The sequence below is a fragment of the Odocoileus virginianus genome, chromosome 27 (assembly GCF_023699985.2).
Source record: "Odocoileus virginianus isolate 20LAN1187 ecotype Illinois chromosome 27, Ovbor_1.2, whole genome shotgun sequence".
NCBI classification, from domain to species: domain Eukaryota; kingdom Metazoa; phylum Chordata; class Mammalia; order Artiodactyla; family Cervidae; genus Odocoileus; species Odocoileus virginianus.
Window position 1 is genome coordinate 36,273,307 of NC_069700.1, and position 25,858 is coordinate 36,299,164.

Below are 25,858 nucleotides of genomic sequence, written 5' to 3' on the forward strand. Positions count from 1 at the left end.
CTGGTCAAGGCTATGGTTTTTCCAGTGGTCATGTATGGTTGTGAGAGTTGGACTGTGAAGAAAGCTGAGCACCGAAGGATGGATGCTTTTGAACTGTGGTGTTGGAGAAGACTCTTGAGAGTCCCTTGGACTGCAAGGAAATCCAACCAGTCCATCCTAAAGGAGGTCAGTCCTGGGTGTTCATTGGAAGGACTGATGCTGAGGCTGAAACTCCAATACTTTGGCCACCTCATGAGAAGAGTTGACTCATTGGAAAGACCCTGATGCTGGGAGGGATTGGGGGCAGGAGGAGAAGGGGATGACAGAGGATGAGATGTCTGGATGGCATCACCGACTCGATGGGCATGAGTTTGAGTAAACTCCAGGAGCTGGTGATGGACAGGGAGGCCTGGTGTGCTGTGATTCATGGGGTCGAAAAGAGTTGGACACGACTGAGCAACTGAACTGAAATGAACTGAAAGGATTATATTGTATAAAAATTTGAAATAGGGTGGTCTTAATACTCATACAATAGAATGACACCAATTACAGATAGTATGTTAATAAACCTAATTTTGGAACTTCCCTGGGGGTCCAATGGTTAAGACTCTCACTTCCACTGTAAGGGTCATCCGTTCAATCCTTGGTCAGAGAACTTAGATCTCCCCTGCTGTGCATCACAACTGAAAATAAATTAAAAATAAAAAAACACACAACTTATGAACTTGAGGGTGGACTGCATTTACATTGTACTTATAGTATTGCTACAGGGTAGTGAGGTTGCCCGTGCTCTGCACCCTGTCAGCCAGTCCCTCCTTCCTCCTTGATATTTACCCAGATAAGAGAAAGTGCGGGGCGTTTTCTGAGATACAGACAGCATTATCTTATTCTATGTTCTCACTTCTACGCTCTTTCTCATCCCACCTGGAGACTTTCTATCTCATCAGGATGAAAATGGGGAGGAGAGCTCTTACATCATTCTGCCTCCTTCACGGATTCATGTTTCTGACTTTGCACTCTCATAATCCAGTTTTGATGTTTAAAAGGTTTTATTTGGATGTCTGGTCTCTTGCACAGACTTAGACTTCTCTTTTAAAATTAAACACTTGAACATTGGCACCCCCCACCACACACACTTTTTTGCATGTTAGATATACACACTTCTCCCTGAGGGTAGAAATTTTGCTTTATATTCACTGATACCTAAATGTAAGAAGAGAGAGAGAGCGAAGAGGAAGTTTAGGGAGGAAACAAGGTCCCCATTTAAGGATATCATTTTCACACTTTGGCTGCGTGGTATTAATGTGACCCGAGAAGCAGTTTCCACGGAGCTGAGATTTCCGTGAGTCTTCCAACACAGGGGCTTCCATGCTTAGGTAGGAGTTATGTAGCCCTAGAAACAGACAGAGAAAGTGGCCACCCTGAGCAAAAGTACCCCAGAAAGAGATTTGTCTTTTTTAAAAGTTTCTTTTTATTGAAGTATAGTTGAGTTACAATGTTGTGTTAATTACTGCTGTACATCAAAATGACTCAGTTATACATACATACATCTGTGTATATTCTTGTGGTCATTTTCCATTGTGGTTTCTCACAGGATACTGATGTAGTTCCCTGAGCTGCACACTAGGACCCTGTGTATCCATTCTACATGTACCAGTTTGCATCTGCTAATCCCAAACTCCCAATCCAATTTACTCCCATCCCCCTCCTCTCTTGGCAACCACCAGTCCATTCTCTATGTTCCTGATCCTGCTTCTGTTTCATGGGTAGGTTCACTTGTGTCCTATTTTAGATTCCACACATAAGTGATATCATGTGGTATTTGTCTTTCTCTTTCTGACTTACTTCGCTTACTAAGACAATCTCTTGGTGCAAGATTTATTTATCTGTTTGGAACAGATGCTGGGTTAGGGTGACCGAGAACTAGATGGCTGGCTGGAACAATCCAGGTCTCTCTCTGACAGGCAGGCAGTGAACCAAAGACTAAGTTGGGAGAATTCCTAAGGGTCAGTGACCTTCGAAGGAAGATTCCTCCATAAAGTCCACCCCAGCAGGGAGGGCAGGAGGGCGTGGAAGGAGCTCTGTGACGAACTGGAACAAGGAGCACGTCTCAGTCAAGGTCAAGACGGGGAACTGGAGTCTGAACCATGCCTTTTTTTTCTTGTAAAGATTGATCACCTAAAACAGCAAACGGCATGAGGCTGTTGCAGCGAGGACAGAAATGAAGACTTTCCTCTCCTGAGAACAAGTAAAAGGAACGGTGAGCAGATGAGAGAAGCATAAACGGGCCTGAAAGAGTTAATCACTCCTAGCTTTCCTTTCAAGGTTACTAAACTGTGGCCAGTACCTCGCAGAAGGAAACTCACACTATGTAAATTATATCCGGTACCTACTGCCCCCGAACCCCATGCAAATTACATCCTGCACCTGGTGCTTACCTTCCCAGCGCTCCCTTTGCAGACCACCCCTTGTAGCATTTTGCATTGCAGAAAGAGGGCTGCAGTATTATAAATCAGAGACAAACTGACCCAATTATCTGACTTCCTGAAGCCAGTTCTGTTTTGAAACAATAAAGAAGAATGCAAAACTCTCACTATTTTGTTCCTGATCACAGACCTCGGACTGTAAGCCCCAGCTGTATGATCCCCTCCAATTCCCCTTAGCGCAGGGCACTAGCCTGCTATGTTCTGCTGTGTTCTTCCTTCAGCCGACTAAAGCCGTCTTTCTATTCCTCCAAACTCTGTCTCCGTATTTTTTATTCAGCATCGATGGGCAGAGAAAAACAAGATTTTGGTGGTAACTCTGTCCCAACGTCAACCCATCTCCAATTTGCCCACAGTTGTTCAAACACATGTAGGTATCCTGGATGCCAGTTTTGCACCCTTGCCTTCCCTGCCCGCAGTGCCATCTTTCCAGATCTGATCCTTACCTTCCCATCTTTCAGGCCATGACTCACATGGCCCTTCGACGTCTGGAGGCAGTACCCAAGCACCGGACTCGGAGGATGAGGACAGTGCCCGCCACGATGCCCACGAGGCCCATGGCCAGCCCCAGGGCACAGACCACAGTCTCTGTCAGCTCTGATGTAGGGGTCGGAATCTTGGGCTCTGAGAACAAAAAGACTTACAGGGTCAAAGTGATACCGAGCAGGGTCCTGTGATGGTCCTGTGATGCTCCTGTTAGCTAAAGCCTTTCTGTGTCTCCCCATCTCTTGTTTGCAGGAAACGTGCTTCATTCAGCCTCCAAGATCTCTCTGAGTTCAAGAGGCAGGCTCAAACAGATGTAATTCAGGGAAGGGAGGGGATGTGGAGACTAGGGAGGAGCAGTTAAGAAACAATAGTGCAGCCTTGGGGCAGGGTCCTGGTTCCCCCTCCGGGGCTACACACAGCACAGTCTTTGAGCTGTTTGGCAGATGTTGAAATCTCCAACCCGTGGAGAAATTAACTATATGCTGCCCACAACACACTGACCCCACACTGGCTGTCAACAGAAGGTTAATGAAGCTGATTCTCACTTGACTCACCACCAGCCAATCAGAAGAATGTTCAGGAGCTGATCACACCATCTTTATCATGCCAATACTATAAAACTCCTCACTACTCCCTCCAGTGGGGACACACAGTTCTGAGAGTGGTAGCCCACTGTGGCCCCCGTTGGCAAAGAAATAAAGCTGTTTTCTCTACTTCACCCAAAACCCCGTCTCCAAGGTTTGATTCAGTCTCAGAGTACAGAGGCCGGATTCAAAAGGACACTGTAAGCAGATGGATTGGATGTGGAGAAGGGAGTGTGTTTTGGAATGCACAAAACTCCTGAACTTCGGGAGAAGAGTAAAGTCAATTATTAGAAAACCCTGCAGTTGTGGGAAATGGAGTCATGGCCCTGGGGGTTCAGGGCTATAAGACAGGCATAAGATCCAGAGAGAATTGGAGGGTACACAGTGATGCGATTTAGGCATACCCCAGCGCTTGACGAGGGGCTCTTCCAGGCCCCAGTGCTCCACTCTGCAGTCATAGAAGTCATCCCCGGAGGGAAGAAAGGGGAGGTAACTGAACTTGAGGAAGGAGTGGTCACTCTTGGGGTAGAAGGTGGTCTCAGAGATACCTTCTGCAACGAAGTGTCCATTGCAAAACCAAGTGATGTTGATCACAGGAGGAAATATGTTGTCCACTTGACAGATGAGGGTGTTGGGGATCCCCAGGACCACGGAGGATTTGGGAAACACAGCCACTTCAGGGATTTCTACAAGGAAGACCAAAGATGGATTGGAATTTCTGACTATCGTGTCTTATCCTCCTTAATCAGTTTAGGGGAGGCTCCCCCACCCCATGCACAATCTCCCCAGCTGTTAGTGAGTTATTTCCTGTGTCCTTTCAGACTCACTTTACAGTCAGCCACAACCTCCCTTTATGTTTACCTGTTTCTTAGATTATATATTGATTATTATTATTATTATTTTACTGGCAGGACTATCCAAAACTTTGACCTTGGCTTTTCCATCTTCTGAATGAGGAAGATTAATGCTATCTATGGTGACTTCAGAACTGGTGCTGGCATCTTTATCTACAGATTCTGAACGGTCCTCTGAACTGTGCTGTAAATTGTCTTCTGAACTGTCCTCTTCTTTAGGGTCACTATGCAGCTTAGAGCACTTCTCGCTGGGAATCCACAAGGCAGAGTGGGTTGGTGTGTGTGAGCTAGGAGACAGATGGGCCCCAGGCTGAGCAGTTGCGACTGGTCTCCTACTGACGCTTCAAGACAGGATACCAGCAGGAGCATGGGGCCCTGATTAGGTGAAAGACAAAGTGACCACAACTTCCTCGTTCTTGTGGTCAAGGGGATTTCCCAGCCTGATGCTTGTGCAGAAGACGTCTTCAGTCTAGGGAGGGACAAAGGAGGAAGAAGACGCCAGCCCAGAAGGTGTCCTGCCAAACCCCCAGAAACCTTTGTGCCAGAATCCACCTTGGCTGAGAGATGCCAGCCCATCAGGAAGGACCCTGAGTCAGGTGAAGAATGGGCACAAGCGAGCTGACTGGCCAGAGACAAGCCAGAAAGCTGCCCCCATATAAGCAACCTAAATCATCCCTATTGCATGCAACTCAGTCCATTTGGAGTGATTCACCGTTTATGTTTAATTGTAAAAGACTGGTTAATGATAACAATGCACTGTAAAAGCTTCAGAAGGAAAGGAGAATGTTTTATGGACCATTTGTTTTGTGTGTGGCAGTTTTCAGTTATTAGTTTTTAAAATCAGTACTTTCTAATGGAAACAGCCTGAAAAAAATCTGTCACAGGATTTTGAGACCCATTAAAAAATGTTTAATTAAAAAACAAAAAACAAATTCCAAACTCTGAGTTCTCCTGTGTGCTCTCCCACACGTACTTTGTTTTTAATAAGCGCTGTTTCGATTCCACAAACTTGGTCTCTTTGCTGAATTCTTTCCTGAAAGGAGACAAGGGCTGAGGTACTACTTGGCTACTTAGGCCAAGAGCTTGGGAATATCCTCTTTTAGAACTACAAGGAGTGTCTCACGGAACTTAGGGGAGGGATATTTCAAGATTAAATGTGTAGCTGAGCACCGGGTATTTGCCAGGAAATGAAATAGAAAGGTAGAACGATTTAGACTGTTGGGGGAAGAGTAGCTCTCTGGGGGAAGAAAAAGAGACCAGGAACATGAGGTAGGTGCCGTGAAGAGAGGCCACACTTACCGTTGGTGGCAGGTGTAAAGTTGGCACTTTTTATCAAGATGTCCAAATTTCTTTTTGACATAATAATGTTTCTCAGGGCACTCTGAATTTCAAACATGGTAATATTGTTAAACTCGGGCAGCCTCCAGACAGTTTCCTTTTTCCCCAGGTCCACGTAGAAGAGCTCATCTCCATCAAATTCAAATGTGAACTGGCCAGAGGCGCCGTAGGTCTGGTAGACATTTGTGCCATAAGTGCCCACGTGGTCAGCTGGTGGCCATTCCAAAGCAGGAAGGTAAGAACAGGGAGGCAGGATACAGGGGAAGGGAAAGAATTTGATTAAAAAAAAAACACATGAGAAATGGTCTGTGGAGGAGTGTAGGCTCATATTTGGCCTGGTCCGATACCACTTCCTATTTCTGTCTTTTCTGTCTTGGGGTTAGGGAGCGTTATGTGCATGCCATGAGATGTTGAGATGCTGTCTTATTCACTCTGTACCTTCAGTAACTTGAAGGGCTCATGGCACACAGTAAGATTTCAGTTAAATAAGTTAATAATGAATGCTTGAGTGTGTGCTAAGTCACTTCAGTCATGTCTGATTGTTTGTGACCCTCTGGACTACTCCTCTGTCCATGGGATTCTTCAGGCAAGAATACTGGACTGGGTTGCCATGCTCTCCTCCAGGGGACCTTCCTGACCCAGGGATTGAACCTGTGTCTCCTGCATTGCAGGTGGATTCTTTACCCCCGAGCCACTGGGGAAGCCCTAGATAATGATTACATAATTTTAATTCTTAAATTTATTTCTAATCCCCTAATCTCTTACTTCTCATAGCACTTCTCTCATTCTTGCCGCACTATGGAATTTATTTACTTATGAGATGTGTTTTTTTAAAAAGGTCTCTGTCTGATTGTAAGAACATGAGTTTCCTGTGGATAGGAATCTTGATTTGTTGTTGTTGCTGTTTGTGTGTGCCACATAGCATGAGGGATCTCAGTTCCCTGACCAGGGATTGAACCTGTGTCCCCCGGCAGTAGAAGCGTGGCGGCCTGACCCCTGGACCACCAGCATTCCCAGAAATCTTGTTTTGTGCCAACCACCCAGAAGAGTGCTTGATACCTCGCTGAATATGTGTTGATTTAATGAATCACAATAAGGTTTTGAAGATTCCATTGCATTCCTCTTCTCTTTTCCTTGACTTTTTTCCCCCTTTGGGTTTCAATAACTGTTGTCAATGCCCATGACACAGTAGGACAAAGTTTTGGACAAGGGACTGAAATTTAGTGGAATCAGCCACCGTCAAGGTGTTGTGAGTACAGAATGAAGGAGCGGAGGGGGCTGATGAACCAAGATTAATCTCTTTTTATCCTCTTTTTAGAGCTTTGCTGGCTGGAGGTGACAGGACTGGTAGTTTGGGTTGACAAGCTGAGACTGACCTATTTTAAGTTCCTAGGTTTTCCACCAACATTACCCAAATTCCTGAAACAATCTAACATGAAGTTACACTTATAATAATCATGCTATACTTTGGCATTATATTGCTTTTTAGTCCATAGGGTCACAAAGAGTTTGACATGACTGAGCAACTTTTACACACATACACACACACACAACTCTTTGTTATTTAGAATACACATCTGAAAATAGAGTTGCCATATGATCCAGCAATCCCACTCCTGGGCATATATCCAGAAAGAACTATAATGCAAAAAGATAAATGCACTTTTATTTCATAGCAACGCTATTTATAAGAGCCAAGACATGGAAAAAATCTAAATGTCCATTGACAGATGAATGGATAAAGAAGATATATATACAGTTTTTAGTTGCTAAGCCATGTCTGACTTTTTGTGACCCCATGGACTGTAGCCTGCCAGGCTCCTCCGCCCATGGGATTCTTTAGGCAAGAATACTGAAGTGGGTAGCCGTTCCCTTCTCCAGGGGATCTTCCCAATCTAGACATTGAGCCTGGGTCTCCTGCATTGCAAGCAGATTCTTTCCCACCTGAGCCGCCATACTCCAATATAAAATAAAAATTAAAAAAACTCTCCTTCACAATTGTAAACCCACACCCTCAACTGTACACTCACCCACGATGTCTTCACCTCCACAGGGGCTCATCACGGCGGCCAGAGCAAGAGCGCTCAGAATCAGAGCTTTCTTCATCCTCCTCCTCCTCCAAGGGTATCCTCAGGAGTGGCTGTTCCGAGTGGTGCCTCACCAAGAAGGCGGTCTAAAGAGAACCGCTGGAAGAAGCCACGTGGGAGCAGCCCACGCTTCACCCTGCTCTATCATATTTCAGCCCATCAGAGAAGTTCCCTGAGCTGACACCCCAGTTGCCAGCTGAAGCATTTTTAGGGAGAGACCTGTAAGAAGCCTGGGAACTCCCTTGTTTTGAATCATCTAAGGGCATAGATTCAAAAGGGAGCAGAAGGATATCATATGTATCAGGAATCATCAAAGAGTAAAGTTTGTAGCAAGAAAATTTGAAAGATTTTGAGAGATCCTAAAGAAAGAAGCTTGTGGCTTCCCTGGTGCCTCAACTGGTAAAGAATCCGCCTGCAATGCAGGAGACCTGGGTTCGATCCCTGGGTTGGGAAGATCCCCTGGAGAAGGGAACTGCTACCCACTCCAGTATTCTGGCCTGGAGAATTCCATAGACTGTATAGTCCATAGGGTCGCAAAGAGTTGGACACGACTGAGCGACTTGCACACAAGGGCATAGATTCAAAAGGGAGCAGAAGGAACTTCCATTGTATAAATGAAAGGAGAAAAACTCTGACAGAGAATTCCAGTTTCATGGAGCTTACCTCCTACACTTTGGATTAAACTTGTCCTCAAAAAGATCTCTACTAGTAGAAGTCAATAAATGTCTTTTTTTTTTTCTACCCTGATATTTTTCTGCTTGGTGTGCACTTTATGATCTGTGTTTCTTGTTGTCTGTCTTAAACTGAGATTTGTGGACAAGGTACACGTCAAAGAGAATTGTCCTGGTTAGATCTAGGCCATGAGGTCCAGTGTGGGCTCCACATCTGTAGAGAGCTAACCCTAGAATTACTGGTGTGTATTTGAAGCCACTGGTGGTCTCGTGAGCCACTGGCTCCTTTAACATGTGCCTTTATGATCCTGGAGATAGTTCTGGGTCCGCTTAGAATCTACTCGGTTTACCAGGAAGTCTCCCACTTCCTGTGCAAAAGGACGGTTTTTCATCATATCATTCTAACCTACTTTCTATTTTGCAGAAATCTCTTGAGATGCTAGCAGCAGACAGAATACTGTTTTTTTTTCAGTAATACTAGATCTCACCTATTGTTACTTTCAATTTTTATTTTTTTCATTCATTTAAGAGGCTGAATTTTTTACACATAAGATCAGAACACCATCAAACAGTAAGAGACCACAGAAACAGCATGAGAAATCCAGGCAAAGTCCTGCTACAAGGCAATAGATAATAGGTGTGTGTGTGTGTGTGTGTGTGCAATTGTCAGGGAAGGTTGTAGAAAGATCTATTACTCTGACTTTCTGCCTGCCCCTCTGTCTCATCCACACATTTAACCTCTTTCCAGATGTTTTTGTGCCTGGGGTGGTAGTTTTTCATTTTGACACTAAAATGAAAATTTTTTTTTCTTAAAGGATAGTCTCTAGTTTTTAAAATTTATTAATTTCAAGTGTACAAGGTAAGGATTCAATATCTGTATATATTGTAAAATGATCACCAAAACGAGCAGTTAAATTTCCTCACCATACATGATCACACCATTGTTTTCCTTGTGATGAGAACTGTTAAGACCTATTCTCTCAGCAACTTTCTGGTATACAATACAGTATTATTAACTATAGCTGCCATGCTGTACATTACATCTCCATGGCTTTTTAACTTTATAGCTGAAGGTTTGTATCTTTTGACCCTCTGCTCCTACTTTGCCCACCACATCTTGTCTTTGGCAACAACAAATGTATTCTTTATATCTATGAACTCATTTTTGTTTGTTTTTCTAGATTCCACATATAAGTGAAATCACATAACATTTGTTTTTCTTTGTTTGGCTTGTTTTACTTAGCGTAATATTTTCAAGGACCATTCTTGTTGTCTCAAATGGCAAGATTTCTTTTCTTCTTTTTTTTGGTGGCTGAGTAATATTTTCTTGTGTGTGTATCTATCTCTGTCTTATCTTCTATGTTCAGTTCAGATCAGTCGCTCAGTCGTGTCTGACTCTGCGACCTCAAGGATTGCAGCACGCCAGGCCTCCCTGTCCATCACCAACTCCTGCAGCTTACTCAAACTCATGTCCATTGAGTAGGTGATGCCATCCAACCACCTCATCTTCTGTTGTCCCCTTCTCCTCCCACCTTCAATCCTTCCCAGCATCAGGGTCTTTTCCAAGAAGTCAGTTCTTTGTATCAGGTGGCCAAAGTATTGGAGTTTCAGATTCAGCATCAGTCCTTCTAATGAATATTCAGGGATGATTTCCTTTAGGATGGACTGGTTGGATCTCCTTGCAGTCCAAAGGACTCTCAAGAGTCTTCTCCAACACCACAGTTCAAGAGCATCAATTCTTCAGCGCTCAGCTTTCTTTATGGTCCAATGCTCACATCCATACGTGACTACCGGAAAAACCATAGCTTTGACTATAGGGACTTTGTCAGCAAAATAATGTTTCTGCTTTTTATTATGCTGTCTAGGTTGGTCGTAACTTTTCTTGCAAAGAGCAAGCATCTTTTAATTTCATGTCTGCAGTCACCATCTGCAGTGATTTTGGAGCCCCCCAAAAATAAAGTCTGCCACTATTTCTATTGTTTCCCCATCTATTTGCCATGAACTGATGGGACTGGATGCCATGATCTTCGTTTTCTGAATATTGAGTTTTAAGCCAACTTTTTCACTCTCCTCTTTCACTTTCAAGAGACTCTTTAGTTCTTCTTCACTGTCTGCCATAAGGGTGGTGTCATCTGCATACCTGAGGTTATTGATATTTCTCCTGGCAATCTTGATTTCAGCTTGTGATTCATCCAGCCCAGCATTTCTCATGATGTACTCTGCATATAAGTTAAATAAGCAGGATGACAATATACAGCCTTGACATACTCGTTTCCTGATTTGGAACCAGTCTGTTGTTCTGTGTCCAGTTCTACCTGTTGCTTCTTGACCTGCATACAGATTTCTCAGGAGGTAGGTCAGGTGGTCTGGTAATCCCATCTCTTTAAGAATTTTCCACGGTTTGTTGTGATCCACACAGTCAAAGGCTTTGGTGTAGTCAATAAAGCAGATGTTTCTATACTACATTTTCTTTATCCATTCATCCATCGATAGGCACTTAGGTTGCGTCCATATCTTGGCTGTTATAAATAGTACTGTAATGAACATGGGGGTGCATATATCTTTTGAATTTATTTTTTTCATTTTCTTTAGACAAATACCAAGAAGTGGAATTGTGGGATCATAAGGTAGTTCTCTTTTTAATTTTTTCAGCAAACTCCATAGGGTTTTCATAGTAGTTGCACAAATTTACACTCCCACCAACAGTGCACCTTCTTCTCCACAGTTCCCTCTTCTCCACATTCTTGCCAACCATTGTTATTCCTTGTCTTTTTGATAAAAGCCATTCTAATAGGTGTGAGGTGATATGATATCATATTATGGCTTGATTTCAATTCCTTTGATAATTAGTGATGCTGAGTACCTTTTCATGTCCCTGTTGGGTATTTGTATTCTCTGTAAAAATATTTATTCAGATCCTCTGACCCATTTTTAATGAAATTTTAAAAATTAAGCTGTAAAGGCTCTTTATATATTTTGGATATTAACCTCTCATCAGACATATCATTTGCAAATATTTTCCTCTATTCAGGAGGTTGTATTTCCTTTTGTTGATGATTGCCTTAGCTGTGCAGAGAATTTTTAGTTTGAAATAGTTCCACTTGTTTATTTTTAAATTTTTTGCCTTTGCCTTTGGTTCAAATCTTAAAAATCAACCCTAAGACAGGTATCAATAGCATTCCCTCTAGTTTTATTCCAGAAATTTTATACTGAATCAGATTGATTATGTTTTTTGCAGCTGAAGATGGAGAAGCTCTATACAGTCAGCAAAAACAAGACCAGGAGCTGACTGTGGCTCAGATCATGAGCTCCTTATTGCAAAATTCAGGCTTAAATGGAAGAAAGTAGGGAAAATCACTAAGCCCTTTTGGTATGACCTAAATCAAATCCCTTGTGATTGTCCAGTAAAAGTGATCAATAGATTCAAGAGATTAGATCTAGTAGACAGAGTGACTGAAGAACTATGGATGGAAGTTCATAGCATTGTACAGGAGGCAGTGACCAAAACCATCCCAAAGAAAAATAAATGCAAGAAGGCAAAGAGGTTGTCTGAGGAGGCTTTATAAAGAGCTGAGGAAAGAAGAGAAGTGAAAGGCAAGGGAGAAAGGGAGAGATACATCCAACTGAATGCAGAGTTCCAGAAAATAGCAAGGAGAGATAAGGCCTTTAGATTTTTTAAAAAAATTTATATTTAATTGAAGGATAATTGCTTTACAACATTGTGTTGGTTTCTGCCATGCATCAAATTGTTAAGAAGGCCTTCTTAAGTGAACAAAGCAAAGAAATAGAGGAAAACAATAGAATGTGAAAGACTAGAGATCTCTTCAAGAAAATTGGAAAAAAAATAAAATTGGAGATATCAAGGGAACGTTTCATGCAAGGATGAGTATGAGGACAGAAATGGTAAGGACCTAAAAGAAGCAGAAAAGATTAAGAAGAACCAGCAAGAATACATGGAAGAACTATACAAAAAAAGGTGTAATGACCTGGATAACCATGATAGTGTGGTCACGCACCTTGAACCAGACATCCTGCAGTATGAAGTCAAGTGGGCCTTAGGAAGCACTACTATGAACAAAGCTAGTGGAGGTGATGGAATTCCAGCTGAGCTCTTTAAAATCCTAAGTGGTTATGCTGTTAAAGTGCTACATTCAATATGTCAGCAAATTTGGAAGACTCAGCAGTGGCCACAGGACTGGAAAAGGTCAGTTTTCACTCCAATCCCAAATAAGAGCAACGACAGAATGTTCAAACTATCATACAATTGCACTCATTTCACAAGGTTATGCTCAAAATCCTTCAAGCTAGGCTTCAGCAGTACATGAATCAAGAACTTCCAGATGTACAAGCAGGGCTTAGGAAAGGCAGAGGAACCAGAGATCAAATTGCCAGTGTTAATTGGATCATGGAAAAAGCAAGGGAATTCCAGAAAAACATCTACTTCTGCTTCATTGACTGCTAAAGCCTTTAACTGTGTGGATCACAACACACTGTAGAAAATTCTTAAAGAGATGGGAATACCAGACCACCTCACATGTCTCCTGAGAAACCTGAATGCAGGTCAAGAAACAACAGTTAGAACCAGACATGGAACAACGCCACTGGTTCAAAACTGGGAAAGGAAAACAAAATTGTATATTGTCAATCTACTCATTTAACTTCTATGCAGAGTACATCATGTGAAATGCTGTACTGGATGAATCACAAGCTGGAATCAAGATTGCCAGGAGAAATATCAACAGCCTCAGATATGCAGATGATACCACTTTAATGGCAGAAAGTGAAGAAGAACTAAGGAACTTCTTGATGAGGGTGAAAGAGGAGAGAGGAAAGCTGACTTGAAACTCAACTTTCAAAACAACTAAGATCATGGCATCTGGCCCCATCACTTCATGGCAAATAGAAGGAGAAAAAGAGACAGATTTTCTTTTCTTGGACTCCAAAATCACTGTGGCTTCAAAGTCTCTCCAAAATGACTGTAGTCATGAAATGAAAACATACTTGCTACTTGAAAGGAAAGCTATGACAAACATAGACAGTGTTTTAAAAAGCAGAGACATCATTTTGCCAACAAAGGTCTGTCTAGTCAAAGCTATGGTTTATCCAGTAGTCATGTATGGGTGTGAGAGTTGGACCATAAAGAAGACTGAGAGCCTAAGAATTGATGTTTTCAAACTGTGGTGTTGGAGAAGACTCTTGAGAGTCCCTTGGATTACAAGGAGATCAAACCAGTCAATCATAAAGATGATCAACCCTGAATATTCACTGGAAGGGCTGACAGTGAAGCTGATATTCCAATATTTTGGCCACCTGATGAGAAGAGCTGACTCATTGGAAAAGACCCCGATGCTGGGAAAGGTTGAAGGCAGAAGGAGAAGAGGGGAGCAGAGAATGAGATGGTTAGATAGCATCACCGACTCAATAGATATGAATTTGAGCAAATTCCAGGAAATAGTGAAGGACAGAAGATCCTGGTGTGCTGCAGTCCATGGGGTCATAAAGAGCTGGAAAAGACTTAGTGACTGGACAACAACTAGGAGTTTTATGACTTCAGATCTTTAATCAAGTATTTAACCCATTTTGAGTTAATTTTGTGTATGGTCTAAGTTACTGATCAACTTTTATTGCTTTGCATGCAACTTTCCAATTTCCCCAATATCCCAATAATTTATTAGAGTCTGTCCTTTCCCCATGGTATAGTCTTGACTTTTTAAAAAATTAAAAAAAAAAAAATGAACTCATTGACTATATATGCATGGGTTTATTTCTGCTCCGTTGTTCCATATGTATATTTTTATGCCAATGGCATACTGTTGGGATCACTACAGCTTTGCAATATAGTTTGAAATTAGGGTGCATGATGCCCCTAGCTTTGTTATTCTTTCTCAAGTCTGCTTTGGCTAATCAGCATTTTTTGTACTTCCTTACAAATTTTAGGAATGTTTGTTCTAGTTATGTGGAAAATGCTACTGGAATTTTGATAGGGATTGCATTGAATCTGTTGATTGCTTTAGTACTCTAGATATTTAAATGATATTAATTCTTCCAATTTCATCAGTATGGCATATCTTTTCATTTATTTACTGAACCTCTTACAGTTTTCAGAGATTTCTCACCTCTCTTGTCAGAAGTGAGCTGCTGTAGATCTATTCCTGGATTTTTTATATTGTTTTATTGATCAAAGTACCCATCCTTCCAAAATAGCCTTTAGTTTTGATCACTCTAGCTATAAAATAGTTTTAAATTTGGTTAGAGTGATCCCACACATTTTTCTTCATTCAATTTGTTTTATCTATCTTAATTCATAAGCTTTTTCATAAATCTTTCAGAATAACTTTTCTACAACTATTAAAGATTTTGCTGGGATTTGGACTAAAATTGCATTAAACCAGGATGTCAACTTGGGAAAGAATTGACATCTTAATTATGTTCAGGTTTTCAGCTGATAGATATCATTATACTTTCCATTTATTTATAGCTTTGATTTCTTTCATCAGTCTTTCAGTGTACAAGTTCTTTACCTGTTCTGTTAGCTATACTTAAGTCTCTCTTTCTGGTCTTATTGTAAATATTATATTTTTAACTTTAATGTCTTCATTGCCATATATAGACATACATGCTGATGTTTAAAATTGATTTTGAAATCTGCACTTTTGATAAAATCCATTATTAGTTATATAGAATTTTTTATGAAGGGGAGGGCCTTCTTTGGGAATTTTTGTGTGGACCATTATATCAAATGAGGACAGGTATAATTTTACTTAGGGGTTTCCCTGGTGGCTCAGACAGTAAAGAATCTGCCTGGAGTGCAGGAGACGTGAGTTTGATCTCTGGGTTGGGAAGATCCCCTGGAGAAGGGCATGGCAATCCACTCCAGTATTCCTGCCTGTAGATTTTTCATGGACAGAGGATCCTGGAAAGCTACAGTCTGTGGGGTTGCAAAGAGTTGGACACAATTGAGCGACTAACATGCACACACACACACACACACACACACATACAATTTATTTCCGATATGTATGTGTTCTGACCACTTCCTCTTCATTCTGTAGATGAAGGAGGGTCCCCTACCTTTAATAGTATGAGGTGGCTGAACATGCAACATCCAAATGGACAGATGAATTTGATAGCAGTTTATTATGTAGACTCACAACCTGAGGATACAACTCCCTCCATAGGGGCACATGGAGGCTGCACTCAGGAGCACAGTGAATACGTAGGGGCTATGGAAGACAACCTTTGTAGTAACAAGATAATGGGGCCCCCCTGGATTTTACGGAAGGATGTTTTTGGTTTGTCAGAATAGTTTCATCAGCTTATCGGGATGCGAAACCTTAGACTGAGAATCAAGGGCAGTTCAGCTGTTCAGGTTGACGGGAAGTAGCTGGGCAGAGAAACAAACCTGGTGAAAGCAGAGAAGGAACTCAAGATCTGGGGCCCTTGAGGCTTGACGAGGTCTTGGCTGCAATTCAAATTTCAGATCTCACAATATAGCACGCCACTGATTTCTTTTTCTTGTTTTATTACTCTGACTAGGACTTCCATTAATGTGTTAACTAAAGGAGGAGCAAGGCATGCGACCATGTGGATAGAATTATAAAATAGTTTTTAGAGATAGAATTATAAAATAGCTTTTAGAGATAGAATTATAAAACTGAATTCAATCTCTGTTCTTCATTTTTAAAAGTTTTAAACCTTATATTAAAGAATGAGTATTCAAGAGGAATTTTCTCAATCTAAGAAGACTACTCTGCTGTACATATCAGACTCAATGGCGAAATATTTAAAATTTTCTTGTTGATATCTGGAATACTGGAGATGGTAGACAATCAAAAATGGAGAGAAAAAATAAAGCTATAAGTGTTTCAATGGAGGCAAAATTGTCATTATTTACTCTTAATTTAATCCTACACTTTGAAAATAAAAACAGTAGACAAATTAACAGATTTAATAGTACTGTTGGATAAAAGGCCAATATATAGAAAACCAACTCTATTATGCTCTACCTGAAATGAAAACTGAGAAAATGATACCATTCAGAGTAGCAATCCCAAATATAAAATATCTAGGAATAAATCTAACAAAATATGAGTAAGACTTCTATACTGAAAACTACAAAACATCATTGGGAGAAGTCGGTGAACCCACGTAATTGATGACAACAAAGATCAGAGACGGTAAGGGTAAGTATTTTAAATGCTGCTGCTAAGATGACACCACCCTTATGGCAGAGAGTGAAGAGGAACTGAAAAGCCTCTTGATGAAAGTGAAAGAGGAGAGTGAAAAAGTTGTCTTAAAGCTTAACATTCAGAAAACTAAGATCATGGCATCTTGTCCCATCACCTCATGGGAAATAGATGGGGAGACAGTAGAAGCAGTGTCAGACTTTATTTTTTTGGGCTCCAAAATCACTGCGGATGGTGACTGCAGCCATGAAATTAAAAGATGCTTACTCCTTGGAAGGAAAGTTATGACCAACCTAGATAGCATATTAAAAAGCAGAGACATTACTTTGCCAACAAAGGTCTGTCTGGTCAAGGCTATGGTTTTTCCAGTGGTCATGTGTGGACGTGAGAGTTGGACTGTGAAGAAAGCTGAGTGACGAAAAATTGATGATTTTTGAACTGTGATGTTGGAGAAGACTCTTGAGAGTCCCTTGGACTGCAAGGAGATCCAACCAGTCAAAGGAGATCAGTCCTGGGTATTCATTGGAAGGACTGATGCTGAAGCTGAAACTCCAATACTTTGGTTACCTCATGTGAAGAGTTGACTCATTGGAAAAGACCCTGATGCTGGGAGGGATTGAGGGCAGGAGAAGGGGACGACAGAGGGTGAGATGGTTGGATGGCATCACCGATTCAATGTGCATGAGTTTGAGTAAACTCCGGGAGTTGGTGATGGACAGGGAGGCCTGGCGTGCTGCGATTCATGGAGTCGCAAAGAGTCGGACACGACTGAGTGACTGAACTGAACTGAACTGAACTGAAGTCACTTCAGTCGTGTCTGACTCTGTATGACCCGTCCCTGGGATTCTCCAGGCAAGAACACTGGAGTGGGTTGCCATTTCCTTCTCCAATGCATAAAAGTGAAAAGTGAAAAGTGAAAGTGAAGTTGCTCAGCCATGTCTGACTCTTCGTGACCCCATGGACTGCAGCCTACCAGGCTTACCTCTAAATTAATCTATATTCAATTAAATTTCCATTGAAAATCAAGGTAAAGATTTTGTTTGCTTGATTATTTCTTCTGCTTTTTTCTTAGGTCTGTGTGAGTGAAGGTGTGTTTATGTGCCGCTGTTGCTCAGATGCTCAGTCGTATCCGACTCTTTGCGACCCCATGGACTGCAGCACTTCAGGCTTCCCTGTCCTTCACCATGTCCTGGAGCTTGCTCACACTCATGTCCACTGAGTCGGTGATGCCATCCAACCATCTCATCCTCTGTTGTCCCCTTCTCCTCCTGCCTTCAATCTTTCCCAGCATCAGTATCTTTTCTAATGAATCAGCTCTTCACATCAGGTGGCCAAAGTATTGGAGTTTCAGCTTCAACATCAGTCCTTCCAATGAATATTCAGGCTTGATTTCCTTTAGGATTGACTGGTTTCATCTCCTAGCGTTCAACAGACTCGCAAGAGTCTTCTCCAACACCACAGTTCGAAAGCATCAATTCTTCAGCACTCAGCTTTCTTTATGGACCAACTCTCACATCTGTACATGACTACTGGGAAAACCATAGCTTTGACTATACAGACCTTTGTTGGCAAAGTAATGTCTCTGCTTTTTAATATGCTGTCTAGGTTTGTCATAGCTTTTCTTCCAAGGAGCAAGTCGCTTTTAATTTCATGGCTGCAGTCACCATCTGCAATGATTTTGGAGCCCAAGACAATAAAGTCTGTCACCGTTTCCATTGTTTCCCCATCTATTTGCCATGAAGTGATGGGACTGGATGTGTATGTGTGAAGATTGTAAAACTAAATTTAAAATTTCAACATAAATTTTATAGCCTAGATTCACCTAGGAAATGTTTGAAAGAACAAACCTGGAAGAAAATTAGTAAAACATAACAAAAGCCTTGTTAGATTATGTTGTGTTGTATTGCCTATGCTAATTGACACATTGTGGTATATTAACCAACATAGTGTGATGTTTGCTTGGCTGAAGATAAATAGGAAAACAGAAAAAAATAGAAATTCTAGAATGAGATCCTCTCTCAAATAAAATGCTCTCGTCTATGCTGGCACTGCAGAGCAATGGGAGGAAGATGGTCTTTTCAATAAACCTAACTAGGTCGTTTGAACGTCTCTTTGAGAAAACTTACCATGACACTTACTCTAATCACTGGGCTTCCCCCATGGCACTAGTGGTAAAGAACACGCCTACCAATGTAGGAGATGCAAGAGATGTGGGTTTGATCCTTGGGTAGGGAAGATTCCCTGGAGAAGGAAATGGCAAACCACTCCAGGATTCTTGCCTGGAGAATTCCACGGACAGAGGAGCCCTGGTGGGCTACAGTGCATAGGGTCGCAAAGAGTCAGACATGACTGAAGAGACTTATGCACACTCTAATCATTAATAAAATAAGTTCCAGACAGATTGAAACTGTTTTTGAAATGGAAGGGGGTCCTCGTCCCCTCCTCCCTCTGTCCTCAGCCTGCCATCTGCCTGTGGAAAAACTTCAGCCAAAGAACAAGTGTAATCAGAGAAGTGAGAACATGCAGAAACAAAGGGAAGCAGCCACCTCCCCTGACATCTGGACCGGCGCTGAGCTCAGACCATGAGAATGTGGTGGAGAGGACACCACACGTCTTCTGAGACTGCATCTGAAGAAGTCCTGGGGCTTTCACTTTCCTCTCGGAAGGGCTGAGCTACCAGGTGAGAACTAGTCTTCACTGCTGGTGGGACCACATGGGCCACGTTAGAGGCGCTGGATCTGCTGAGAGAGAGGCTGTCTCCACACCCCAGGGGAGCCGCAGGAGACTGCCTGCCTCAGTGGCCATCTGACTGCAGCCACATGAGGGACCTTCCGTGAGAACCACCTACTACGTTCAGTCAACTCTCAGGACTGTAAAAAAATCACTGAATGGCTGTAGTTTTAAAATAACTGATCAATTAATTTTTGGTTGCTCGGTCTTTGTCACTGTGTGCGGGTTTTCTCCAACTGCACGGAGCTGGGGCCACCCCCTAGCTGTGCGCGCAGGCTTCTCATTGTCCCGGCTTCTATTTCTGTGAAGCTCAGTCTCTACAGTGCCGGCTCAGTACTTGTGGCACTGGGGCTTGGTTGCTCTGAGGCACGTCAAATCGTTCTGGAGCAGGGGTTGAACCCATGTGCTCTGCCATTGACTGACAAGTTCTTATTCACTGTACTATCAGGGAAATCCAATGGCTGTAGAAGTTTTGGGATAATTTTTTTGGAAGTAGCTGTGGAAATATTATTTTTATTTATTTTAAAAAAATTTTATTATGGAAATTTTCAAACATAACTGAAAATGGAAGGAGTAGTGTAAGGACTTTAACACAGAAGTAGGTCATGAAATATTGTGGTTTTCAATTTCCTCTAAAACGTCAAATCTACTGGCACAAAATTCTTTATATTCTGTTAGCATCTTTTTAATGTTTGTAGAATCTGTAGGAACGGCATCTTTTCATTATAGATGTTAATAATCTGCAAGTTGGATTTTTCTTCCTTGTCAGTCTTGCAGGTGGATTATAAAAAAAAAAAAAGATAGAAAACTTTAGCTTTGTGATTTTCTTTATTATACATCTGTTTTCTTTTAAAATTAACTGCAAATCCTTTATTGCTCTCAAACAGGAATCAATTTTTTTGTTTTCGTTTTTTTGGCTGCACCAGATGGCATGTAGGATCTTAGTTCCATGACCTGGGATTGAACCTGTGCCCCTGCATTGAAATCTTGGAGTCTTAACCACTGGACCACTCCTGAAGCCTCTATACATTTATTTTCCATTCTATTTATTCCCTCTCTTACCATCATCATTTCCTTTCTTCTACTTTTCTCGGTGTGTGTTACTCCAGTTTACACAGCATGTTTTGTTGAAGACACTATTCTTTCCCCATCGGATATTTTTGGCTCCCTTGTCAAATACTAGTTGACTGTACATCCAAGGGTTTAATTCTGGGCTCTCTATTCTATTTCAATGGTCTGTGTGTCCATTTTAATGTCAGGCTATACTGTTTTTATTACTATAACTTTTTGCTATAGTTTGAAATCAGGATACCTCTGGCTTTGTCCTTTCTCAGGGTTGCTTTGGGTATTCTGGGTCTTTTGTACTTTATGATTTTTTTTTTTTCTTTTTTGCTATCCAGGCTGGCTAGTCCTACCTTCATTCACTTAACACTTGGCATATTATCCCTTTGCACGGCTAAACTGCAATTCATCTGTTCTTTCTCTGAAAATTAAGACTGATTTTTTCCTCTTCAGTGACATTTTTAATATGTCATCTTGGGCACATATGTGAGAATTTATTTAGAATGTTTTTAACTAGGATGGAAATCTGGGATTATCTGACTACCCAAAGGGGTATACACCAGTATTTAATATATTTTATAATTTTTTAACATACATAATATTTATAATCAAGACAAGTTTATAAGTTTCTCTCTTAGAATTTTGAAATAATTTTACTATTCCAAACCCTGGTGCAACAAACATTTGAGTAGAAGTCTCTTTAGGCTCATGTAGGATTGTGCCTTTAAGACAGATATTGTCTTAGTTCCTTCAGGCCCCCAGAACCAAACACTATAAGTGGGATAGGTTATAAATAACAGAATTTTATATCTCACAGCTCTGGAGGCTGTGAAATCTGAGTTCAGGGTGCCAGCAAGGTCAAATGCTGGTGAGAAACCTCTTCTGGGTTTGCAAACTGCCAGCATCTCACTTGTGGCCTCATATGGTGGAAAGGGAAGACCCTGGTCTCTTTGGTCCTTTATAAGGGCATTAACCTCATTCATAGGGGCTCCATCTTCAAGACCTAATCTTTCCCAAAGGCTCCACTTCCTAATACCATCACATTAGGGATCAGGTTTCAACAGAGACATTTTGTAGAGGCACAAACATTCAGAACATAGATATATAGATGTGGAGTTTATTGTTGTTGTCAATCATGCAACATTTGCACTATTAATTTTAATGACTGTGTTAACTGCTCAGCTGTGTCTGACTTTTTGTGACCTCATGGACTGTAGGCTTGCCAAATCCCTCTGACCATGGAATTTTCCAGGCAAGAATTCTGAAGTAGGTTGCTATTCCCTTCTCCAGGGTATCTTCCCAACCCAGAGATTGAACCCAGGTCTCCTGCATTGCAGGCATATTCTTTACCATTTGAGCCACGGATACAACCAACTTCATGATGTTACTAATAATATTTGAGAGGATCCATCCTCACAGCATCTTCTAGATCCTTTATTTACAAAACCAGACTACTACACTTGCCAATTTGGGGGAGAAATGTTTCATCATATTGCTATCTGAATTTATGTCTTTTCTTTAAAAAAAAAAAAAAAGATTATTTTACCAAATCTCCTGAGGTGTAATTAGCTTACCACAATTTCATTCTTTCTACATGTAAAATTTAATGTTTTAGTAAATTATAGATTTTTTTCTTGTTTTAAATTTATTTTTTATTGAGGTAACATTAATTTAGGAAGAGAAGGGGATGACAGAGGATGAGATGGTTGGATGGCATCACCGACTCTATGGACATGAGTTTGAGTAAGCTCTGGGAGTTGGTGATGGACAGGGAAGCCTGGCGTGCTGCAGTCCATGGGGTCACAAAGAGTCGGACATGACTGAACAACTGAACTGAAAGGAACATTAATTTATAACACTATATAAGTTTTACACTAAAATCTTAAATTTTTACTTTTGTGTATACTAGAGCATGCCAGAAATTTAGTTTCCATTCACCTTCATACAGTTGATCCCCTTTACCCATTTCACCCTCCTCCCACTTCTGGATACTTATGCAAAGACTATGAAACACTTATCTCAAAAAACACTGTATCCACATGTTTATCATAGTGATATTTGCAATAGTCAAGATAGGGAAATAACCTAAGTGTCCACCAACAGATGAATGGATTAAAACAAGATGTGGTGTGTGGTGTATATATATATATATATATATACCATACATATCATACTATATCAGTCATAAAAAAGGTGAAGTCTTGCCATTTGCAGCCACATGGATGGACATTGAGGGTATGATGCCAAGTAAAATAAGTCAGATGGAGAAAGATATATATCATATGGCTTTACTCATATGTGGAATGCAAAAACAAGCAAAACAAAATAAATAAACAAAACATATCAAACAAAAATAAATGCTTAGATACAAAGAACAGAGGAGTGGTTACCAGTGGTGTGTTTTGATTGGCTAATTCAACTTAATTACATTGAGGGTGAATATTGATAGATGAGGACACAGTACTGTTATTTTATCTTTTGCTTTCTGGATGTTTTCTAATCTCTATTGCTTCCCCTTTCCTTGTGTTTCTATCTGCCATTTTATTTATTTATTTATTTTTTCATTTATTTTTATTAGTTGGAGGCTAATTACGTTACAATATTATAGTGGTTTTTGCCATGCATTGACATGAATCAGCCATGGATTTACATGTGTTCCCCATCCTGATCCCCCCTCCCACCTCCCTCCCCATTCCATCCCTCTGGGTCATCCCAGTGCACCAGCCCTGAGCACTTGTCTCATGTATCCAACCTGGGCTGGTGATCTGTTTCACACTTGATAATATACATGTTTCAATGCTATTCTCTCAGATCATCCCACCCTCGCCTTCTCCCACAGAGTCCAAAAGTCTGTCTCTACAAGAGACATCTGTGTCTCTTTTTCTGTCCTGCATATAGGGTTATCATTACCATCTTTTAAAATTCCATATATATGCATTAGTATACTGTATTGGTGTTTATCTTTCTGGCTTACTTCACTCTGTATAATGGGCTCCAGTTTCATCCATCTCATTAGAACTGATTCAAATGTATTCTTTTTAATGGCTGAGTCTATCTGCCATTTTAATTTGGTGGCTTTATAGAATGTCTTCTTCAGTTCCCTCTTTTTTAATGTTTCATATCTCTGCTCTAGATTTATGTTTTGTGGCTACCATGAAGTTCGTATAAAACATATGGTAGATAAAATAGTCTTTTTTCATGCTGATAGCATCTTATCTTCATTTACCTATTTGTCTTCTGTACTTTTTCTCTTCCCTTTTTGTAATTTTTGTTGTCTCCAAAGAGCCCCTTTTGTGTTGTGTTTGTTCCCAAGTTGAAGTAGCTACAGTTATTTTTCTGCCTTTCCCCTCTTTAGTCTTTATGCTATGAGAAAACTGTGAAAACACTGTTCTGATTACAGAGTTGCAATTTCCTGCTTCTATGTATCACCTTACTCAAATTTGTTGCTTTTCGAAAGTAGCTCTTTGGCTCCATCCCTGTTTGCCCACTTCTGTTCCTCTCTAACCTTAAAGGAACTTAAGAGGAATGAGATCAGGGAGCAGTTGAAACTGACTTCAGACTTAGGCTGTCATGAACACACACCATGCCTTGTCTAACCTGTATGAAGATTCCACTCTCTTGTATTTCAAAAAATACATATAAAGAAATGTGGATGGAAGGAGGCAGCAGGGGTAGAAAACAAAGAGGACCAGGAAAGAATGAAGATAAGGCACTGGGATCAATCCTGGGGACTTCTGGGTGCAGGGTAGGGCTGAAGAAACCACCCAGGACTTTTTCTAAAGAGTCATTCAACCCAGAGCAAAGATCCTGGGAAAGCACTCTCGTTGTGAGGAGTGAGCGCTGTATAGCAGAAGGCAAAACACCACTGCAAATCAACTATATCTCAATAAAACTAACAAATAAAGACTGCCAGGTCAGCAGCCACCAGAGGGGCATCTCTTCAGTTAAAAACTCTAGAAGGAATAAAATAAGGGGCCCACGGTCTGAAGTAGGAAACCTTTGCAAGCTGCAAAGAAGCTGGGACAGAAGGTTCTCGCCCGAGTGTCACGGTCTCTGCTCCAGCTCAGGAGACCTGCAGGAGCAGAGGAGAGGGCTGTTTCCACACCGACCTCTTCTCGCTGCTTCTTCCCCCTTTCTGGGGCCTCCCCTGAGAGCTCTGCAGTAAGAAGGCAGAATCAGTCTTAAGCCTCCCTGAGCCACAGCTACCTCGGGCCATGGGCCTCTTATTTTATTATTTTTAGAATTTTTAATTGAAGAGATGCCCCTTTGGTGGCTGCTGGCCTGGCAGTCTTTATTTGTTAATTTTATTGAAATACAGTTGATTTACAGTGCTGTTTTCATTTCTGTTGTACAGCAAAGTGACCCAGGTATACACATATATACAGTTAAATTTTACTTTTCATTTATTTATGGTTGCACTGGATCTTTGTTGCGGGGCACGGGCTTTCTCTAGCTGTGGCTGGTGGGCTTCACACTGCAGTGGTTTCTCCTGTTGCAGAGCACAGGCTTGAAGGTACATGGACACAGTAGCTGTGGCATGCAGGCTTATTAGCCCTGTGGCATGTGGGATCTTAGTTCCCCAACCCCGGATTGAACCTGTGTCCCCTGCATTGGGAGGTGGATTCTTAACCACTGGAGCAGCAGGGAAGACCCCGCATACATACATTTTTTTTTTTCATTTATTTTTATTTTTTATTTATTTATTTATTTTTCATTTATTTTTATTAGTTGGAGGCTAATTACATCATTGCAGTGGTTTTTGTCATACATTGAAATGAATCAGCCATGGATTTACATGTATTCCCCATCCCGATTCCCCCTCCCACCTCCCTCTCCACCCGATTCCTCTGGGTCTTCCCAGTGTACCAGGCCCGAGCACTTGTCTCATGCATCCAGCCTGGGCTGGTGATCTATTTCACCAAGATAATATACATGTTTTGATGCTGTTCTCTCAAAACATCCCACCCTCGCCTTCTCCCACAGAGTCCAAAATTCTGTTCTGTACATCTGTGTCTCTTTTTCTGTTTTGCATATAGGGTTATCATTACCATCTTTCTGAATTCCATATATATGCATTAGTATACTGTATTGGTGTTTATCTTTCTGGCTTACTTCGCTCTGTATAATGGGCTCCAGTTTCATCCATCTCATTAGAACTGATTCAAATGAATTCTTTTTAATGGCTGAGTAATATTCAATGGTGTATATGTAGCACAGCTTCCTTATCCATTTGTCTGCTGATGGGCATCTAGGTTGCTTCCATGTCCTGGCTATTATAAATAGTGCTGCGATGAACATTGGGGTGCACATGTCTCTTTCAGATCTGGTTTCCTCGGTGTGTATGCCCAGAAGTGGGAACTTAGGAGTATATCTACCTAAAGAAACAAAAGATCTATAC

General features: G+C 41.2%; 1 protein-coding gene across 9 annotated transcripts in view; it reads right to left on the reverse strand.

The window, feature by feature from the left end:
* Nucleotides 1-1,426: 1,426 nt before the first annotated feature.
* LOC110149594 (SLA class II histocompatibility antigen, DQ haplotype D alpha chain-like) overlaps nucleotides 1,427-25,858 on the reverse strand; it is a 40,956-nt gene continuing 16,524 nt past the window's right edge. For 2 of the 9 annotated variants that reach the window (XM_070456659.1, XM_070456667.1), the window contains exon 5: nucleotides 23,151-24,616. In XM_070456659.1, coding sequence (XP_070312760.1) covers nucleotides 24,505-24,616 — 112 coding nt within the window. In that variant the 3' untranslated portion in view covers nucleotides 23,151-24,504. The other 7 variants (XM_020908116.2, XM_070456662.1, XM_070456661.1 and 4 more) reach the window with 7 other exon arrangements.